Source organism: Eublepharis macularius, chromosome 3 (assembly GCF_028583425.1).
Source record: "Eublepharis macularius isolate TG4126 chromosome 3, MPM_Emac_v1.0, whole genome shotgun sequence".
Lineage (NCBI taxonomy): Eukaryota > Metazoa > Chordata > Lepidosauria > Squamata > Eublepharidae > Eublepharis > Eublepharis macularius.
In genome coordinates this window covers 170,557,121-170,576,895 of record NC_072792.1, presented here as the reverse complement: position 1 = coordinate 170,576,895, position 19,775 = coordinate 170,557,121, and the positions used below count along the sequence as shown (strand labels likewise).

Genomic DNA, 19,775 nt, shown 5'->3' with positions numbered 1-19,775 from the left:
ACCTCCTACCCTGGTGCGCCTCCAGAGGGCACTGCAGTGGCGGAAAACCCAGGCTGGGATCAGGTGCGGAGGAGGTGGCAATACCTGCTTGCCCCCCTCTCCTTTCTAGAGCCCTTTGTATTTTTTCCCACAATGGGCTTTGTTGCTAATAATAACAACAACAACAACAACAACAACAATAATATTCAATTTATATAATGATCTTCAAGGCAACTTAATGCTTACTCAGAGCGGTTTACAAAGTGTGTTGTTATTATCCTCATGACAATCTCCCTGTGAGATGGGTGGGGCTGAGAGAGCTGTGACTGACCCAAGGTCACCAGCTGGCTTCAAGCGGAGGAGTGGGGAATCATACCCAGTTCTCCAGACTAGAGTCCTGCCATTCTTAACCACTACACCAAATTGGCCCTCGCACGAAGCTGCCTTGTACTGAATCAGACCCTCAGTCCATCAAGGTCAAAACTGTCTACTCAGACTGGCAGCAGCTCCCCACGGTCTCAGGTGAGTGTGTGGGGTCTTTCCCATCACCTACTGCCTGGTCCTTTTAACTGGAGATGCCTGGGATTGAACCTGGGATTTTCTGCATGCAAAGCAGAGGCTCTTCCACTGAGCTACAGCCCTTTCGTTAAAAAGAAGATTCCTTCTCACATGAACACACACATACAAACACATGAAGCTACCTTGTACTGCATCAGACCATTGGTCCACCAAGGTCAGTATTGTCTACTCAGACTGGCAGTGGCTCCCCAAGGTCTCCAGTAAAAGTCTTTCACTTTACCTACTACCTGGTCTTTTTAATTGGAGATACCGAGGATTGAACCTGGGATCTTCTGCATGCAAAGCAGAGGCTCTACCACTGAGCCACAGCCCCTTAACTCCTGTGCTGTGGTCTTGTCCCAAATCAAGGTCTCTTGTGCCTGATTATTTTTAAAGAAGAAGAAAATGCTTAAGAGCTCATTTAGAGAACATTCAGTGTTATGTTTGGGCACTTAATTTGACCCATCTCGAAGTGAGCAGTTAACGCAGAAGGGAAAACTCTGCCAGAGCCTCAGCTGCTCTTCACACCGGGGAGGAGCGGGTTGAACAGCCCTTTACCTAGGTCGCAGACTACATGGGAACAATTCAGCCAAGGCAGTTGGCACGGCTTGTGCTTCAGCCCCTGTGTGTGTGTGTGTGAGTGTGGTACCCTCAAGTCATAGCTAACCTATGGTGACCCCTGCTGGGCTTTTCCAGGCAAGAGACTCACAGAGGTGGCTTGCCATTTCCTGCTTCTGCAACCCTGGTCCTCCTTGGAGGTCTCCCATTCAATTACTAACCAAGGCCGACCCTGCTTAGCTTCTGAGATCTAATGAGATCAGGCTCACCCTGGGCTATCCAAGTCCAGGTGCTTCATCCTCTACACAATGCAAAATATTAAAAATTAGTTCTTGCTCGACTGAAAACAGTGCTGAACTTGGAATGGGGTGTGGGGGCACAAAGAAAGAACAAGCACACATTTTATAGCGAGCATGCCATACGGGGCAGCCTTAGCAAAAGGAACATAAGGCAACCCTCCTTCAGAACAAAAGTGGCAACTCTCAGTGAATCGCTGAGCCTCCAAGCTGACAACCTGATAAATGAACATCTCTATCTCCTCGTCGAAACCAGTCTTTTGCAGCTGATGTCAACACTTTCCGATTGCTCCCAGTATATTTAAAGCATTCAGCTTTTTAAAAAGGCAACAGTTTCGTAAATGAGAAAGGATTCCGAGTCGTGTCAGAGCAGGGTTTCAATCTGAGTTCTTTGTACGTTGGGGGAAAAGGGGGGAAAGGAAAAATGACAAAGAAATAACGATGGGGTGAAAACAGATGTCACACTTCTTTAAGTACACTGGAAGCGATTGGAACATACATTTGCTATCCTGAAAACTTCCGTTTTCAGAGCAAGGAGTGTGTTCTTCAGTTACTTTCACATTAGCTCTATCTTCGTCCTTCGTCAGTGTTACGTCTGTCTTTGTCCTTACTCTACTCTCCCAGTTGAACTACCCCATTGTAACTGCAGGTACATCTGTGCACATTCTTGATTAATGGTTGAACAAGGAAGAGGCACAACTGCTTAGGAGGCTTCTATTCTGCTTGAGTTATAGACATCCTTTGGAACCACAAACTTTACTTCAAGCACGGGTGGGTAATTCTTTGGCAAAAGTACCAAAAGTTACATAGGGCATATTGGATCGGCACTCTCTCACATTCAGGAACTGACTTACGGCATGCTTGGGGAAAAGATTTCCCACTAGGGGTATGCAATTCAGATCCAGGATTTGGGGGGAAAGCCAGAATTCTGCCAATCTGGCTAAATTCGGCTTTCCTGAATCGAATCAGAGAATCCTGGATCTGGTCCAGGAACCCAGATCCAGACCCTGAGATAAATCCAAGTAAATCCAGGAAAAACTAGGAAATCTGGCTTCAGCCTCTGGCTGGTTCCTTCCTCGGCTTCTCCCGCTTTTTTCTCAAGAGGGGAGGGGGATAAGTGAGGGGGGGGATGAGGCAGAGGCAGGAGGGGTAGTGGCCAATCCACGAGGAGCTCTCTTGTCTGCCTGGCTTCTGTGAGTGGCACTGATTCATTTTGGCTAAGTTGCAACTGTGTCCCTCGGTTCAGTTTTTGGGTGGAATTCTCTGTTTTGACTTGATTTTCTGCTTTGATGTTGGTCCCCTTGACTCACTTTGGTTCTTGCTTCAGTATGGTTTGAGTGGAATTCTCTCTTTTGACATGATTGATGGGGCAGCCGGCTTGTCGTACACTCTGGCAGTGGGCCGGGAGGGCTGGGAGGCCGCCCACACTACGCCATGTGCCTGCTGCGCTGACAGAGTGGCTGGCTTGTCATGTGCTCCCAGGTCTCCAGCGGCAGCGCAGGTGGCAGCACAGGAGGGCTGGGAGGATGCCCGTGCTGCACTGATGGGGCAGACGGCTTGCCACGTGCTCCCTGCCCTCCAGAGGCAGCACAGGTGGCACACTCCCAGGGGCGTCTTGTGCGATGATGTTGCAGAAGTGACATCATCATGCACTCCTGGGAGCACGTGCACAGGGGAACAGGGGCACTGCCGGACGTGGGTGACAACCCAGGATACAGCTCTGGACTTTTCCCTGTGTGTTTCTACCTGAGAGCTTGCTTAGAAATGTTTCCCCCATAGGAAACAATGGAGAGTGTCTAGCGGGCAATGGAGAGCATCTAGCAAGCTTGCTTGTGTTTGGGGGCGGGGGGCTTCAGTTTGGTTCTGTTGGGCTTTCTCAGTGTTGAGGTTGCATTTGGGAGTGTGCCTTTGGCCACTGGCAATCTTGCTCTGTGTGTTTCTGCCTGAGAGCCTTCTTGGAAATGTTTTCCCAAAGGAAACCATGAGAAGTAGCTGGGGCACCTTGTTCAGGGGCCCACACAATTGGCCCTTGGGGTTCAGTCATCCTGAAACTTGAAGGGGCCCTTGCAAATTTGGTGGAGTTTGCTTGAAAAATTCCACCTCCAGCCCCTCAATATCCCCCAGATAGTTTTTCTTGGAGGAAATAATGGTCAAATAATCTAGAATTCTCTGCTCGTTCTTAACTGGATCAGAGTCTTTCTTGGATTTCAGGAATCCTGGATTTTTTTGAGGGGGGGATCCCTGAAACCCAGATCCAGATTTCCCAGATCTTTCTGTGGTGCACACCACCACTGCCTGCCACTGGTTCAGACAAAGGACACATTATTTAAAAATTTTAATTTTTTTATTTATTTAAACCATTTATTAGCTACCTTTCTACCTTACAGCACTCAGGGAGGCTTACAACTGACATAATTTTTTTTTAAACCTCAGTATAAAATCCCCCCCAAAGTATCAATCAAATGCTGTTCTAAATAAAACTGTTTTCAGCTGTCTCCTAAAGATTGAAAGTGATGGGGTTAGGCACAGCTCCCTAGGGAAGTTGTTCCATAAACATGGAGCTTCCACCAAAAAGACCCTGTCTTGTGTACCCACCAGAGAAGCTTCTCTAGTTGATGAGACCATCAGGAGGGCCTCGTGATTTTGTATCTTTTCGGTAGGCCTGTAAGACAGAGATGTTCCACCAGGCATATGGTTGAGGCCAGCACTAGATTCATCTCATTAGCCTCCCTGCTGGTCTCCTGCCAGTGTGTGGGGGGAAGCATATGGTCCATCTGCCTCCCCATGCTTGAGGAGTTAAGAGTTTCACCAACCCACACCTCCACCCTTTTCTTCCCTTGTGTATGGTGGGCAGGGAAAGGGGAAGGGTGCCCCATCTGGAATGCTAAAATCTATGTTTGCACTGAGATGCGTTTTATTGGTTTTATCTATTGTAATCTATTTATGATTGTAACCCGCCCTGAGCCTGTTTGTGGGGAGGGCAGGGGAAAATTGATCGATCGATTTTAACTCCCTGAAAAGGATGTATGGGAGAAGATGGCCCTTCAGATACTTTAGTTCCAAGTCATGCAGGGCTTTAAACATTTTTTTAATTTTTGAATGGCATGTCTATTACTGGCTATTAGCCATGATGGCAGAATGGAACCTTTATGTTCTGAGGCCATTTACCTCCTAAGAACACTTCCATGGACGGCACTGTAGGATTTCCAGGGGAATCAGGATGCTGGACCAGCCAGACCATGGTCTGATCCAGCAGAGGTCTTGTTTATGTTCTTAGCTCTTTTACTTGGTATATAATGAATAATTTGCACTCAAAGAAGGAAGAACTGATGGGAGGGAGAAGACGCATCATTATTCCTCGGGAGAGGGGTGGGACTCATTCCTTGTGATCACTTCAAGCTATTGTAAAAAAGCAGCTATAATAAATAAATATAATAAATAAATATAACAATAAATATTAAATTTATATAATACAATAAATATATTATATAAATACAATAAATGTTCTTAAACTAGCCTGGTTTTTGCAATCCTCTGGATTGTAGAATGCCAATTCCAGATCTTTTATGATCTATCCTAGTTAACTTTTTCTTTCGGACAGAAGCTCTGCCGCTTCTCAGCCACACGAGGGCCTTGCGTCAGCCTTCATTCCTACTAAGAGCCAATCCAGGACCTGCCTCGGGTCCTTGACAGCACCGTTTCGTATTCGGCAAGCTGACAATCATGTTGATGTAATTAACGGAAGGCCCTTTCCCGTGTCTGCTAGGCTCCCTTAGTTACAATGTGAGGTGTAAGGGTGCTTAACAGTTCCACCTAAAGTTTAGACTGAGGAAAACAAAATCTTGACTCAAAAAATGATTTAGTGACTGATCCAAATGGATACAAATTATTTTACATGCAATGTACATCCTATTTAATTTACATTCTATTTCAAATGTCGTCTTTCCCTCACAATCATTAGTCTAACCCCTTAGTCCTCATTCCTCGGTGAAATATAGTAAGTAAAATGAATCTCTTCTGAAATACTAAACTCCAGTAAGGTTGCCAGATGCTCGGGTGTGTGTGTGTGTGTGTGTGTGTGTGTGTGTGTGTGTGTGTGTGTGTGTGTGTGTGTGTGTGTGCTTCTGAGGACTCAGTACAGTTGCTGGAGCTGTTTGGCCTCAGGGCTGGAATTCTAACTCAAAAAAGGTAAGCCCCACAAATTATATGAGCTCATTGCTATTGATCTACCATAACCCAGACCAGAACCAAGTGCCAAAAGCATAAAACAAGAAACAGAGATAAGTGCAGAGCCAATAACTTGGTAATCGATTCCATGGTGTGTGTGTAACATTTTGAATAAAGTCAGAAAATCAAAATTTAATTTTCTAAATATATTTTTTTCGGCTAACCGATCACAAGAAGGGAAGGGACTGTGGCTCAGTGGAACGCCTCTGCTTAGCCTGTAGGTCTCTGGTTCAATTCCTGCCATCGCCAGTTGAAAGGCCCCGGCAGTAGGTGATGTGAAAGACCTTATACTGAGACCCTGCAGGGTCAATACTGGTCTGAGCAGACAATACGAACTTTGTTGGACAAGTGGTCTGATACAACATAAGAGAGCTTCATGTGTGTTAGAGTAAAAAGTTAAACAAGATGCCAAGACAATAACAACTACTTTTAAGATAACTAGGTAGGCCAGGCTCATCCTGAATTCCACTCCCCATTTGATATACACTGAGGAACAGGTTAGGGTGGCTTCTGACTAGAGATGGGCACGGACAGCAATATGAACAAAAAAAAGCCACGAACAGCCCAATCCACTGTTTGCAAGCAAGCTGTTTGTGAGGACCCGTTTCCTGGCAAACATGTGTTCGTTCCAAGCCCTCTTCGTGGTGTTCGTCAGCCGTTGGTAAAGCCAGACAGTCTGGCACCTTTCAAGCAATTCCCCTGGCAACATAGGCATGGACTGTCTGAACTCTGTCTGAACTCCTTCGGGCTTTCCTTCTGGCTTGTAACCCCTCAAAGTAGCTTCCAGCAGACAGTCCAGTTTTTGCCACTGTGAAAAGAAAAGGACAGAATACCCACCATATTGTCATATATGGTGGGGGATGAGCATTGCCATCTCTTTTGCTCCTTATCCCAGTTGGGTGGTGGGAGGGGGCATTGCCACCTGCTCCACTCCTGATCCCAGCTGGGTAAAGTTGGAGGGCAGGCATTGTCATCTGCTGTGTTCCTGATCCCAGCTGGGTGAAGGCGGGGTCAGGCATTGTCACCTGCTCTGCTCCTGATCCCAGCTGGGTGAAGTCAGGGGGGGGGGTGGGCATTGCCCCTCTCTGCTCCTGATCCCAGCTGGATGAAGAAGGAGAGAAGGCATTGCCACCTGCTTTGTTCCTGATCCCAGCTGTGTGAACGCAAGGGATGGCCATTGCCACCTGCTCCTGATCTCACCTGGGTGAAGATGGGGAGCTGGCATTCCCATCTCTCCTGATCCCAACTGGGTAAAGGTGGAGAGTGGGCTTTGCCACCTCTGCTCCTGATCCCAGCTGGGTGAAGGCAGGAGGCTGGCATTTCTACCTGCTCCGCTCTGGATCCCAACTGGGTTAAAGTGGGGGCGGGCATTGCTGCCTGCTCCATGCCGGGCCCTGACCTGGGTTTTCCGCCTTGGCGTGCTCTGTGGATGTCTGGCTGCCTCATCTGGGCTTCTTTCCACAGCAGCGCCCTCTGGTGGTTACACCAGGGTAGGAAGTGAGTTGTCTTGAATATGCTTAGCCTTTTATATAGTAGGATACATTATATTTAAGATGTTATATTCAACATTTTAAATTACTAATTTGATAATTAATCCATTTTACTGGTAATTATTCTTAATTTTCAGCTACATAAAGAATTTTTTTTCATTTTTTTCTGAAATTCTAGGATTGGTCTATTGTGCACATAAGAAGGGGGAGAATCACTTTCTTGAGTTGTCTGATTAGTCCTCTGTTTCTGTTTTGCAAAACTCTGTTGTGATTTGTGGGACCCTGACCACCCATGTGGATGGCATCTAGGGTTGCCAGCCTCCAGGTAGTGGCTGGAGATCTTCCAGAATTACAACTGGTTTCCAGGCCACAGAGATCAGTTCACCTGGAGAAAATGGCTACTTTGGGGGGTGGACTCTATGGAATTATGCCATGCCAAGGTCCTTTCCCTCCCCAAACCCCACTTTCTCCAGGTTTCTCCCCCCAGATCTCCAGGAATTTCCCAAGTTGCAGCTGGTAAACCTAATGGCATCACTTAGTTGGTCCTTAATATCTGAACAGAGATGTCATTTGATCATGAAGGGGCATCAGCTACACTGAACACCAAATGTGTACAGTTGCAGCATCCCTGACAACATGGGACTTCCATGCAGGTAACCCAGTTTAGTCACTGCTCCTTAACGCTGTGCACAGAGCACCTCACCTGCTGGGCATTTAAAAGAGGCAGAAAAAATAATGTGAGGAAGATGTTTCTGTCCCTGCCCCTGCCCCTGCCCCTGCTAACACTTCATATACATCCAGTATTAAGACTGTGTCCCTGCAAACAAAGACATTCTAAAAAGTTCAAAGATCCAGAAAAGTTAGCCATGTTAGTCTGCAGTAAAGTTGGTTAGTCTTAAAGGTGCTACCGGACTCCTTTCTAAAAAGTTCAAAGACAATCAACACACACTGTTACAGACAGAACACAGATGGGCCAACACAGTAGCGCACGTGCATTCTGAATAGAGTGCATTTTTTTAAAAAAAATATCCAAATCAGGGTTTCATAAATTCCTTAGTGCGAGCATATGTGTTTCCTGACTGCTACAGAATTTCCTAAGAGAAATCAGTATATATCAATATTCCACCGCTTGTTTGTTAATGAGCTGGTGCCAATGACTCATTTTTGTAATGAGCAAACATTTCTTTTTGCAAGGGATTAATTATATTATAAACGGCAGTCAATGGCTTAGAATAACATATGTAAAGATTTCTCTTTTAATTAGCTGCCAAAGTGTGGTTGATTCTCTCTGTGTGGGAAAAAAAAAACCCACCCCAAAGCTCAGTCAGTCATTCTTGTCACGGAAGGGATACAGTTTGGCCAATCCCATTGCTGTGCCATAATGAGGATCCATTATCATTTCAAAGAGCGCTACACCTCAATAACCTAAACAGCATGAGATCATGGTTCAAAGGATTTGTGGCACTGAGCACCCACTGCTTCGGTGGAATTGAACATGGAACAGCAAACGTTTGGCAGATCTTGCCATTAGCTGCCGGGAGATACTAGACCCCAAGCAGTATCAGCAGGAAACTGTGCATTGCACATAATTATGTAGCTTTAAAAAAAACCCTATATTTCCCCCAAAAAAAGAACCACATAACACACAAAGGTACTGAAATACATTTTGGAGGCTTGCCTGATTTTGAAATTCACCAACAAAAAAAAATTAATAATAATCTGACTGTAAATTCTTGTTCTCTAAATAGGTGGGAGAGTATTCGATAACCTTCAGTTTGACCCCTTTGTATCCAAGGAGCAGGCAGGGGCAGCTTCTTAATTGCCTTGTTAGAGGGGCGGGACCACTTCCTACTCCCAGAACACGTTGAAATAACAAGGCATGCTTGAACCTACAAACAATAAGCTGCCAGCAAGAGAGGAACCACTTTCTCCCTGTATTCTGTATGCTAACCGCCAACCTGGTCAGTTATGATTCCTAAGCATGCCGAACCTGAGAAATCAGAGGAAGAGAGAGATGAAACATGTAAGGATTGTGATCCCGGGAATCTTTACCTATCTCTATGGGCCAAGCTACAAGTGACGAATGACACAGGTTGGACACTTGTCAGCTTCCCTTAAGTTTTGATGGGAAATGAAGGCATCCTGGTCTTGCAGCTTGGCTCTCCAACTGCTGTCCAATGGACTTTTCAACTGTCACTTGTCCAACATTCCGCCATGCTGCCTACATTTCCCATCAAAACTTGAGGGAAGCTGACAAGTGTCCAACCTGTGTCAGGCGTCACTTGTAGTTTGGTCCTATATCTACTATCCAGAAGGATGTCAATGTTCCTCAAGACATAATGGAAAACTCCAACATTGCCTACAATGGAGGAATGGTGGATAAAAGTTTTGGAGTTTGCGTCAATGGCAAAACTTACTTCACGGATTAGAGAAAAGACATTAGTTATATTTTGACTGAATGGAAAGTGTTTATAGACTTTTTACATGAAATAGATAATAATGACTTGATGACATCTGGATTTATGGATTAAGAATCATGAACAATAGAAAAAAGATGGCTCTTATGTTTAACATAGAATAAGTGAGACTGAAAATGCTGTATATTTGTTGTGAAGAAAATCGAAACTCAATTTGTAGCTTAGTTTATTTTTTCCCTCTTGTTTGTTATTTTATGTTTATGTGTATTGTTCGTGTGTGTGCATTTTTTTAGAATGTTGTGTTTATTTTTATGTTAATGTTTATAGCTTTTATGTTACTGTTATAGCTTAAATAAAGAAAAATTCTTCTCTAAAAATGTTCCTCAAGACATGAAAAGGATGAATGCCCCTCTGACTACCCAAAAGAACAATGGCAGGAAAATTCCTATTTTCTCCTTCATAGGCAGAAAAGTACCCTGACTTGGATAGCCCAGGCAAGACCTACCTTGTCCAACAATGGAAGCTAAGTCGGGTTGGCCTTGGTTAGTAATTGGATGAGAGACCTCCAAAGACGACCAGGGTCTTTGGGCAGAGGCAGGCAACTGCAAACCCCCTCTGTTAGCCTTTTGGCTTTGAAACCCACAGCAGGGGTCACTATAAGTTGGTTATGACTTGACGGCACTCTCTACCACCAGGCAGAAAAGATTGGATAACCTTTGAGACATGCTATAATGGCATCATATTGGAGGAGAACTCAGGCAACAGCAGAATGCCTTGATGTGTGAGAAACTGCTGCAATACCCATTTGCCAAAGGAGGCCGTGCCAAAGAATCATCCTTACTGAGTCTCCTGCGTGTAAGCATAGACACCCACGTTGCTGCTTTACCAATCGCCTCTAATAAAGAATTGCTGAAGAAGGCCTATGATGGGAATTCTCCCGTTGCTCCCTAAGACCTTATATACATTTCCTGAGCCATCTGGGTAGGCTTATTTATTTTATTTACATTATTTACTTTTAATTTCTCACTGAGACTAGTACAAATCAATACAAACTATGGCTGGGACATTTAATAAACAGTACAATAGGGTTTGGATAGCAGAAAATTTGAAAACAAGAAATTTGATAGAGTCAAAACAATGCCGCAACAAAGCAAAAGCAATTAAACATGACGTTAAATTATGCAGAAATCGCATGGTAGGAGCATACTTACAGCAACAGAAAATACACAGTAGACCAATATACAGTCCCTGTCCTTTTACCCAAGCATCTATTACCTAAGGAATCCTCCTGGAATGATACACAAACAAAACTTCCGATTTGCAGATCCCCAACAGGGTTACCAACCTCCAAGCAAGGCCTGGAGGTGTCCCTGAATTACAACCGATCTCCAGACTACAGAGATCCAATCCCCTGGAGGAAATGACAACTTAGGAGTTTGGACTCTATTGAATCACATCCCTGCTGAGCTCCTGCCTCTCCCAAAAATCCACCCTCCAAAAGTTCCACCCTCCAAATCCACAGGAACTTACCAAGCTGGAGTTGGCAGTCTTAGCCCCACTATTCTATAAAGGCAGAACCCCAAGAACATCCATTTTATGCTGTCTTTGTTTCTGCAGGGGAACTGGGACAGGTGATCTGAAGAAACCAAGGCTACCTAACCTTGAGTTCATTGGAATTCCATGGCTGTTTCCACATGCCCTTAAAGGGACGGCCCACTCATGGAATGCTGGCGTTTCCCCCCCAGGAATCCAGACGTCTCCATTTGCAAAATGGTTGTGGGCTATTTGGCTTCTGTTTTTTTGGTGCCTTTTCTGGGAACACACTTTCCACGGTTACAGAAAAGGTGCTAAAAAATGGAAGCCAAACAGCCCACAACAGTTTTGCAAATGGAGACGACACCAGTGTTCCATGAGAGGCTGTCCCTTTAAGGGTGCGTGGAAATGGCCCACGTCTTGAATGGGGCTTTATTACCTTAAAGGGCCCCACTTCTTGCTTGGCCTTCTTAATCTCCCTGAGTGTAGAGACAGCCTTATTCTCTTGCTCTACCCATAGTGTTTGTAGGATTCACTGAAGGTGTTATTCCCTATGAAAGGCATGCCAGCCAGTTACACCTGGGACCCTTGATTGACAGCCATATATGACCCCTGGCCTCACTGCACTGTGTTTAAGAATGCTGCAGATAAGGAAATATCCTTCAGCCCACCCTTATCTGTCTTGGACACAGCCAGGCTAACTCCTCGATCTGGAAGACAGCCCTGGATGATACAGAACCGATCAAGACTCAGAATAAAGTTGATTTTGCCTTTAAGTTCCACTCCGGGGCTTCCTCTACACCTTCTTGCTGCAAGATCCTTTACCCCTCTCCATTATCCCTTTGGTGGAAAGCCTGCTGTGAAAGATAAGCCTGCCAAGCTACAATCTCTCCTCAAAGGTCAAGTTTCTGATGACAAAAACTAAAAGATGAAGAGGAAAGCGGAAGGGGAGAAAAGACCTTCACAACCCACCCTTTGGCAACTTTGGGCACGAGGCACCCTGTTTGGTTCTGGCTTTCTACCCTCTAAGGAGGCCTCTGCTTGCTGCTCTGGTGCCAAAGGGGGTGGGGTGGGGGAGCCACTGGGCAGCAGCTTGTAACGGTGCCCATTGAGGTGGAAGGCCCGTTCAATTCACCCTTCCTCTTTTCAGCCCCAACTAGGAAGTACATAAAAGGCATCGGGGTGGGGTGGGGGGAAAGAAAAGAGGCAAAAGAATGGAAGCATCTTCTTCAAAGGCAAAGATTAGCTCTCTAGAGCTTGGCTGAACTGCCTCCAGGCTGCTAGACACGTCAGAATAGGAAACAGGAAGCGATCCCTGGTTCCTCCTTAGTGGAAAGGTTCACCCTGAAGGTTATCCAATACCCTGCCCACACTAGGAAGAGCTAGTTGCTTCAGCCTAAAACATTCACACCGCCCTTTCCCAATGTGCATTTCAAGTCTACAGGACCAAACTGAGAGGGTCTGACAAAGATGCTAGCATGCACTGACGTTTCAGAGGTCTTGCACGAACAGAGCTAGTCCTGTAAAAATGAGTTTGATCTACATTTCAGGATGTATGGTACACGTGGCCATCCAATCACTGGTTAACCCATTTACAAAGCTGGGCCAAATAGCAAATGAGAAAGGATTCAACATCTTTTGGCTTCAGTCTAGGAAGGCGAAAGATTCTTTGTATGGGCTGATATCTCATCAAGCTGAAATTCACTCGAGAAAACCACTGTATCATCCAGACAATACAAGCCACAACTTCAAATCGTGCCACGTGGCAACTGTTACCACAATCCGAGGGTACGGCTCATCAATCCTGATTCAGCATTGTAAATTTGGCCATAAACTCTGATTCACAAAGCTTTCTTTCCAATGTTATTTATGTATCATCATCAACAACAGAAATCATGGCTTAGAAGAGCTCCAAGTTCTAAACTAGTGTCCCCCCATTAAATAATTGGTTGGATTAATTTTTCCTTGGTTCGGTATCCCTTGCTTTGCTGTTCTGTAGAGATTATTTTTTTGCTGCTGTGTTGGAAGTGGGTCTGAATATATTTTTGCAGCTACTTTTATCCCAATTTGATTCTTTGATAATTCTGCTTATTGTTGGGGGCTTTTCCCCCCTGAGAGTGGAAGCTTCCTTAGGAGCCTTGCGTGCTGCAAGATGCCGAACACAAGTATTTTAAATGAATCAGGAAATCATAAATAATGATTAAAAACAAACTTTTACAGGACTTGTATTAATCCATATGAAGTTTTTGTTCTTTTCTCTTTTGGCTTCTTAGGGCTCAACTAGACAAAATATGGGAAGTCTACAATTAGGATCTCCCATAATTTCCAACTAATCTCCCAACTAATTGTCAGTCCCATGGAAGACCAAGTTAGGTCATTGGTCACTCTAACATAATACTGCCTGCAATTGAAGGCAACAGCTTTCCAGATCTCAGGCATAAAAAGGACTTTCCCAGCATCTGTATCCAGAAAGCCTTTAACTGGAGGTGTCAAGGACTGAACCTGAGACCTTCTACATGCAAAGTCTCTAAGCCAAATCTGGGAAGTGACCCTGGAAGAACAGGTATTTACCTCTTTCCTTGTATGCACTTTGTGTCCCCAATGTAAATCACTCTTCCCAACACAACAAGTAGCTCTATGGTATGAGAGAGTGGGAAAACAGGTACAAAAGCTGTCCTGTCCTCTGCCCCTGCTAAGCAAATTACAGCTTCTGTGTGTTTCATGCCGGTGTATGATTTACACTGAGGAATCAGCCTGGGATAAAAAGAGGGAAAGATTCCCTTCCCTCGGGCAACTCGTGTGAACTTCAAGCAAGCCGGCCAAGTTAATCCCCATGAGAAATCCTAAGAATTCTCCTGCGTTGCATTGAGTTTGGCCCTCGAAATGTGTCTAAACAGGACTCAAGACCCCTTTGATGCCCTAACCAGATACAGGATGGTATCATACGGCAGGAAGGGATGAGCCAGTGCTCAGTTCTCATGGTCCTTCCTTATGTACCCAGGGCAATGCCGATCACCACTTTGGGGTCAGGAAGGAATTTTCTTCCAGGACTGATTGGCTAGGGATCCTTGAGGTTTTTTGTTTCCCTATGAGTATCAAGCAGGGGTCACTGCATGGGGGGTGGGGGGAAGGCAGTTGTGAAAACCTTGCATTGTGCAGGGTGTTGGACTAGATGACCCTTGAGGTCACTTCCAGCTCTTTTATGAATCTATGACATATGCACAGTATATATGGTTCATGGCCCCACGCACACCTCTGCAAAGTTCTAGAATCCACCAAGTTTCTTAGATCTGTCTAATTCCCATATCTCACCACTTCAGTTACTGGTCTTGAAAATAACTGGCCTTCTGCAAGAACAGGAAGACCCCCCCCCCGATCTCTCTGTGTGTAGCACTATATATAATCTATTTAAATGGACAGACTGAGAAGCATTAAAAGTATCTCTGCACAATAGCTATCTACGTATTTTATATAGAGAGATATATGCATATACCTTCAAGTCAAGTTAGCAGCATCCTTTGATTTTTGCTTTTAAACAGATTGCCCTGTTTTATTTTTTTTTCTTTAAAACTTGGGGGCTTGAATGAATTGGAAAGACGACACTTCAGAAAGCTGTTAGAATCAACAGTCGTGCTATCTCCATCTCTGGTTCAGGAACTAGTGGCAAAAACAACCACCCTGTTGGATTTCGGAAGCTTTTTATGGAAGCCGTCCAGCTGTTTTAATGCAATCTCCATCTCTTTGCCCATGCCTGCTCCTCATGCATATCGACAGCAAGCCTCCGCCAGCCCTGATCCTCCACACAACCTGGCCTTGCTCCGTTAAGGGAGCCTTCTCTTCCCAGCTCCTGCCATCTGGAACAATCTCCTTGCAGTTTTCTACTCAACTGACTCATCTCCAGTCATTGGCAAAAAATGCCTTCGTACCCTCACATCTTTTCTTTTTTAGCTTTGCCCTTGACTAGGCGATTTAATTAACTCCCAGACTAAGAAAGAAATATTTAAACAGCAAAGTCAGGATAAAGGCCATCGTGAGAATACATACAATAAGGATTCTAATGCATACAGCCCAAAATGCTGCAGAAAAGTCTGTTCCTGTTACTGTTTATTTTTTTTTATTTATTTAAGTCATTTATAGTCCGCCTTTCTTACTGAGACTCAAGGCAGATTACACAGTGTGAGATTAGTACAGTCAGTTTCAAGGACATTTCCATATACAATGCCAAGGGGTAAATAAACACAATTTTACAAAGACATGGCATTAGTAAGAATCCAATACAGAGTTGAAGAAATGCTGAAACAGAACATAAGCAATTCTAGGGCTGACATCAAACCACATGAAGCACAAGTAGGGCTGCCAGACCCCCGGTGGGGGCGGGGGATCCCTCGCCCCTGCCCCCACTTACCTGGCCAGTGGGGGGGGGCGCACACCTTCCATGCGTGCCCCCCTGCGGTGCTGCGTGCCCCCGCGCACAGCAGCCCCAGGATCAGACCTGTTTTGGCCTGTTCTGACCACAGGGGGCCCCTGTAGAGCGCGGGAGCATTCCTGCGCTCCACAGGGGCCCACAACGGGCCCAACCCACACCAAAACAGGCCCGATCTGTGCCCCTTTTGGCACAGATTTGGTCTGTTTTGGCATGGATTGGGCACGTTGTGGGCCCCTGCGGAGCGCAGGAACACTCCCATGCTCCACAGGGGTCCAAAATGGGCCCAATCCACATCAAAACAGACCTGATCTGTGCCAAAATGGGCACGGATCGGGCCCGTTTTGGCACGGATTGGGCCCGTTGTGGGCCCCTGTGGGGCGTGGGAGTGTTCCTGCGCTCCGCAGGGGCCCACAACGGGCCTGATCAGTGCCCAAATGGGGGCTGCGTGATGATGTCACTCCCAGAAGTGACATCATCATGCTTGCAGGAACACACGCGCACACCCGCTCCACCGAGGTAAGAGCCAGGCCCCAATCTCCCACTGAGAGATTGAGGGGGCGTGGCAACCCTAAGCACAAGTAGCTCTTAGGAGCACATATTTAAGAAAACAGGTAGTACATAAGGCAACACAGCAATGAAGTCTATGGTCCTTAACTCACTAGCGAAGCATCTGAGAGCCTAAAGGGTTGTATTGCTTTACTTTCATCATATATAAGTAAATAGTTGCCTCACTCTTACAGGCAAAAATAAAGCAGTTAACTTGGGGACACTGTTGCAGTGCAGTTAACGGCATTGGGCCCTCATCAAAAAAACATCCTGCACAAAGACACAATGCACCACTGCCTTGGAGTCTTGGCAGTGTACAATTCCTTCCTGTATACACAAACACAACACAGTTAATAACGAGAAAGAACACACAAACCTTCTTTGATGGACACTTGCCAGTTACAGTTGTACACTTATCTCCCATTCCTATCTCCCTTTTTTCTAAAAGGAAGGTATTGGTAATTAAGAACCTTGTTTTGCACCTTGGTTGTCATTAATGGTGCTTCTTGCTCAGCTTATTTGAGCACCCTGCCCATCATGGCAGCCCATGAAGCGTGTCTCATTTGTTTCTCCTGAATGCCTTGTTTTAAAAAAGTATCCAGTTGGATCTGTCACTACAAGTGAGGAAATCTCTGAACACAAGAGGGGGATTAGCCTGACAAGACACCCGCCTGAGCAGACACACGGTGTCTTGCAAAGTGAGGTGCTGCCAGACACTGACCTGTGAGGCTTATCCGTGCTTCTGTAAATGTGGATTTCTCTTTTCTTTTGCACCATGGAAACAGCAGGATTTTTTAAAAAAATCCTTCCCAAGGAAGAGATGGAGTTCACTTACTTCGGATAACGCCTCTGCTGGAAGACAGGCAGAATCTCGGCATCCCAACTTGAATGTAGAAAAAGTACGTCCCGAAATCTCTCTGTTAAAACAACACAAAGGAAAAAATTTACAGCACAGAAGATGCAGTCTGTTGAAGCATGCAACATATTAAGACCTTAGCCCTGTTCATGTTACAATGAACATGCATACATCCTGCAGGTATGTGCATACAGCTGTTTGCACATACGAGAGCCAGTTTGGTGTAGTGGTTAAGACAGCGGGACTCTAATCTGGAGAGCTGGGTTTGATTCCCCACTCCTCTGCTTGAAGCCAGCTGGGTGACCTTGGGCTAGTCATCATGGTTCTCTGAAGCTCTTTCAGCCTCACCTACCTCACAGGGTGTTTATTGTAGGGATAATAATAACATACTTTGTAAACCGCTCTGAGTGGGCATTAAGTTGTCCCGAAGGGCGGTATATAAATTGAATGTTATTATTTATTATTATTATTGCAAAAAAGAGCCAATATATGTTCATTTTACAAAAGAAACCAGGGACCAGTACCTGGATAATTGAAGGTTGAAATCACAGTTCAGCTGTATGGGTATTGAACATAACATGAGAATTACTCAACACGTGTATAAAGAAAAATCAAGTATATACTGTTCATGTAACTTTCCTGTAACTTGTGATCATGACTCATGCCCGGCCTAATAATTTACCAAAGGATAGAAGAATTATTAGATAAGTAGTTAAATGATATCTAATTTTTAGAAACCTGAATTTCATACCCTCCCACGCTCAATCCAGTCGGCACTGCAGGGCAGTTTACAACAAGATGTAGAATAAACAGTGAAATAAAAAAACTGTCAAAGACCACCAACGATACGTAAAAACACAATGGCCGAATGGACAAAAGAAATCAATATGAATAGAAAACAGCTGTGACTCAACCTCTAAACACCTTCATAAAGAACAACATCTTTACCTTGCACCAAAAAAGCATTTACTAACCACCATTGTTACATATTTTAAAATGTTTCATTATTTTTGTCCTACCTTTCTCCAGAAGGAGACTCAAGGATACCTTAAAAACCCACTGAGTCACAACAGCCTTCCTGTCCATCTAGGGCTGCCAGGTCTCTATACACTCCCGACAGGGGGGGTGGGGCTGGCATTTACCTCGTGCCGGTGGTGGGCTCTATTTTTGTGCACAGCTCCCGTGGCCATATGATGAAGTCATTCCCGGAAGTGACGTTGTTGTGCTGGCCACGGGAATGTGCCACACTCTGTGCGGGGCTGATTTGGTCTGTTTAGGAATGACATCATCGTGACCTCCAGGGGCTTGCCGCTTCCTGCCAATCACTGATGGATCCGTGGGCAAGGGTGTAAACCTCCAGGAATTTACTCACCACCGGTGGACATCTGGGAACCCAATCTCCATCCTCCTGCTCCATGCCCCTGAAGGCATCCTACTTTCCCTCCTCCACCCAAGAGTTTTTCACACAATCTCTCCATGGGCATTCTTCCATGACATTATGTTGATATTAACCGACACAGACATGAAAAATGGCCACTCGGCTGGGCGGCTGGACTATAAATTCAATGTATGGTTAACTTTGCTATTCAGCATGGCTCTTGTTGCTGCACAGCTTTAACTGAATACTCCCTTGCCGATGTTTACTCAGCAAGCTTGTCACAAATGTGATTTTAAAAAGTGATGAGGTTTCCTCAACCTGCTGAAGAATGTGGAATAAAATCTATGGCCTCCAGTTCTTTATTTCCTCCTGAAAGAATGGTCAACTAACATTTCCTCAGTGTTTATTTTTTTTTTTAAAAAACCCTCAGAACAAGGCTCTAGCAAACTCCTTCGGTCGCTTAAGCGCGAGGTACCTTGGGTCAGTTGCAGCCTAACTTACCTCAGAAGTTTGTTACAAAGAAAAAACTGGGAAGGGGGGCACATACACTGACCTGACCTTCTTGGAGGAAAAGAGGGTTATGCGTACTAGTAGGATCGAGAAAATAAAGGCTGAGAGAGTCCAAGCTAGGGTTGCCAGCTCCAAGTTGGGAAATTCCTGGAGATCTGGGGGCTGAAACCTGGAGAAAGTGGGGTTTGGGGAGGGAAAGGACCTTGGCATGGCATAATTCCATAGAGTCCACACACACCCCCTCCAATGTAGCCATTTTCTCCAGGTGAACTGATCTCTGTGGCCTGGAGACGAGTTGTAATTTCAGGAGATCTCCAGCTACTACCTGAAGGCTGGCAACCCTAGTACAAGCTGATACCCTCCAAACCAAAAACAGCCATCCTGGACCACATGTACACATGTCTGGTGGATAGCGCACTGCACCTGACTTGGTGAGATGTGTGTGTCACAAGTTACATAGGTCTGGAATACATCTGGAGGCTTTTTTCGGCCTAGGACTCTTCATACTGAAGGGTTAAAGGTACTGCTATGCATTCACAACAAAAAAAGTTAATGTTGCAAACAATCCTAAGTTAACTGAAGAAGCGGGGGAGGAGATAGCCACTTGATGAGACAGAACATTCCTAGAGAGTTAGAACATAAACCACAAAGCCTTCGAAACACATTCTTTTTTATTGTTCCTGATGAATGGGAAAAGCTTGCAGTGTCAGGTCTTAACTGCTGCCCTTCACACACAATTAATCCTGCTTTTGGTAATGGTGGAGGAGGGGGGAATGCTTTGCCTGTACACAAAAACAGTTACAGAGCAAAGATTTAGTACTGAAAATTAGAGGATATATAAAGGGACTAAAAGATGAAATAAAGTCACTTTCTTCCCACCTGTCTTCCCTCATCTCTTCTTTGCTGTGTCCCCCTCTTTCTTGATCTGGGAGACATTGGTGGGAACTGTAGAGTACCCCTTTATTTCTGATAATCTCAGGATAATGGTCACTACTGTGGTG

At 45.2% G+C, this 19,775-nt stretch overlaps 1 protein-coding gene across 1 annotated transcript in view; it reads right to left on the bottom strand.

Annotated features, from left to right (window-relative positions):
• Positions 1–19,775, bottom strand: part of NOX4 (NADPH oxidase 4) — a 154,037-nt gene that overhangs the window by 32,370 nt on the left and 101,892 nt on the right. Inside the window, exon 13 of the mRNA XM_054973924.1 lies at positions 16,866–16,947. Within this exon, the coding sequence (XP_054829899.1) occupies positions 16,866–16,947 (82 nt within the window). The remainder of the gene's footprint in view (positions 1–16,865; positions 16,948–19,775) is intronic.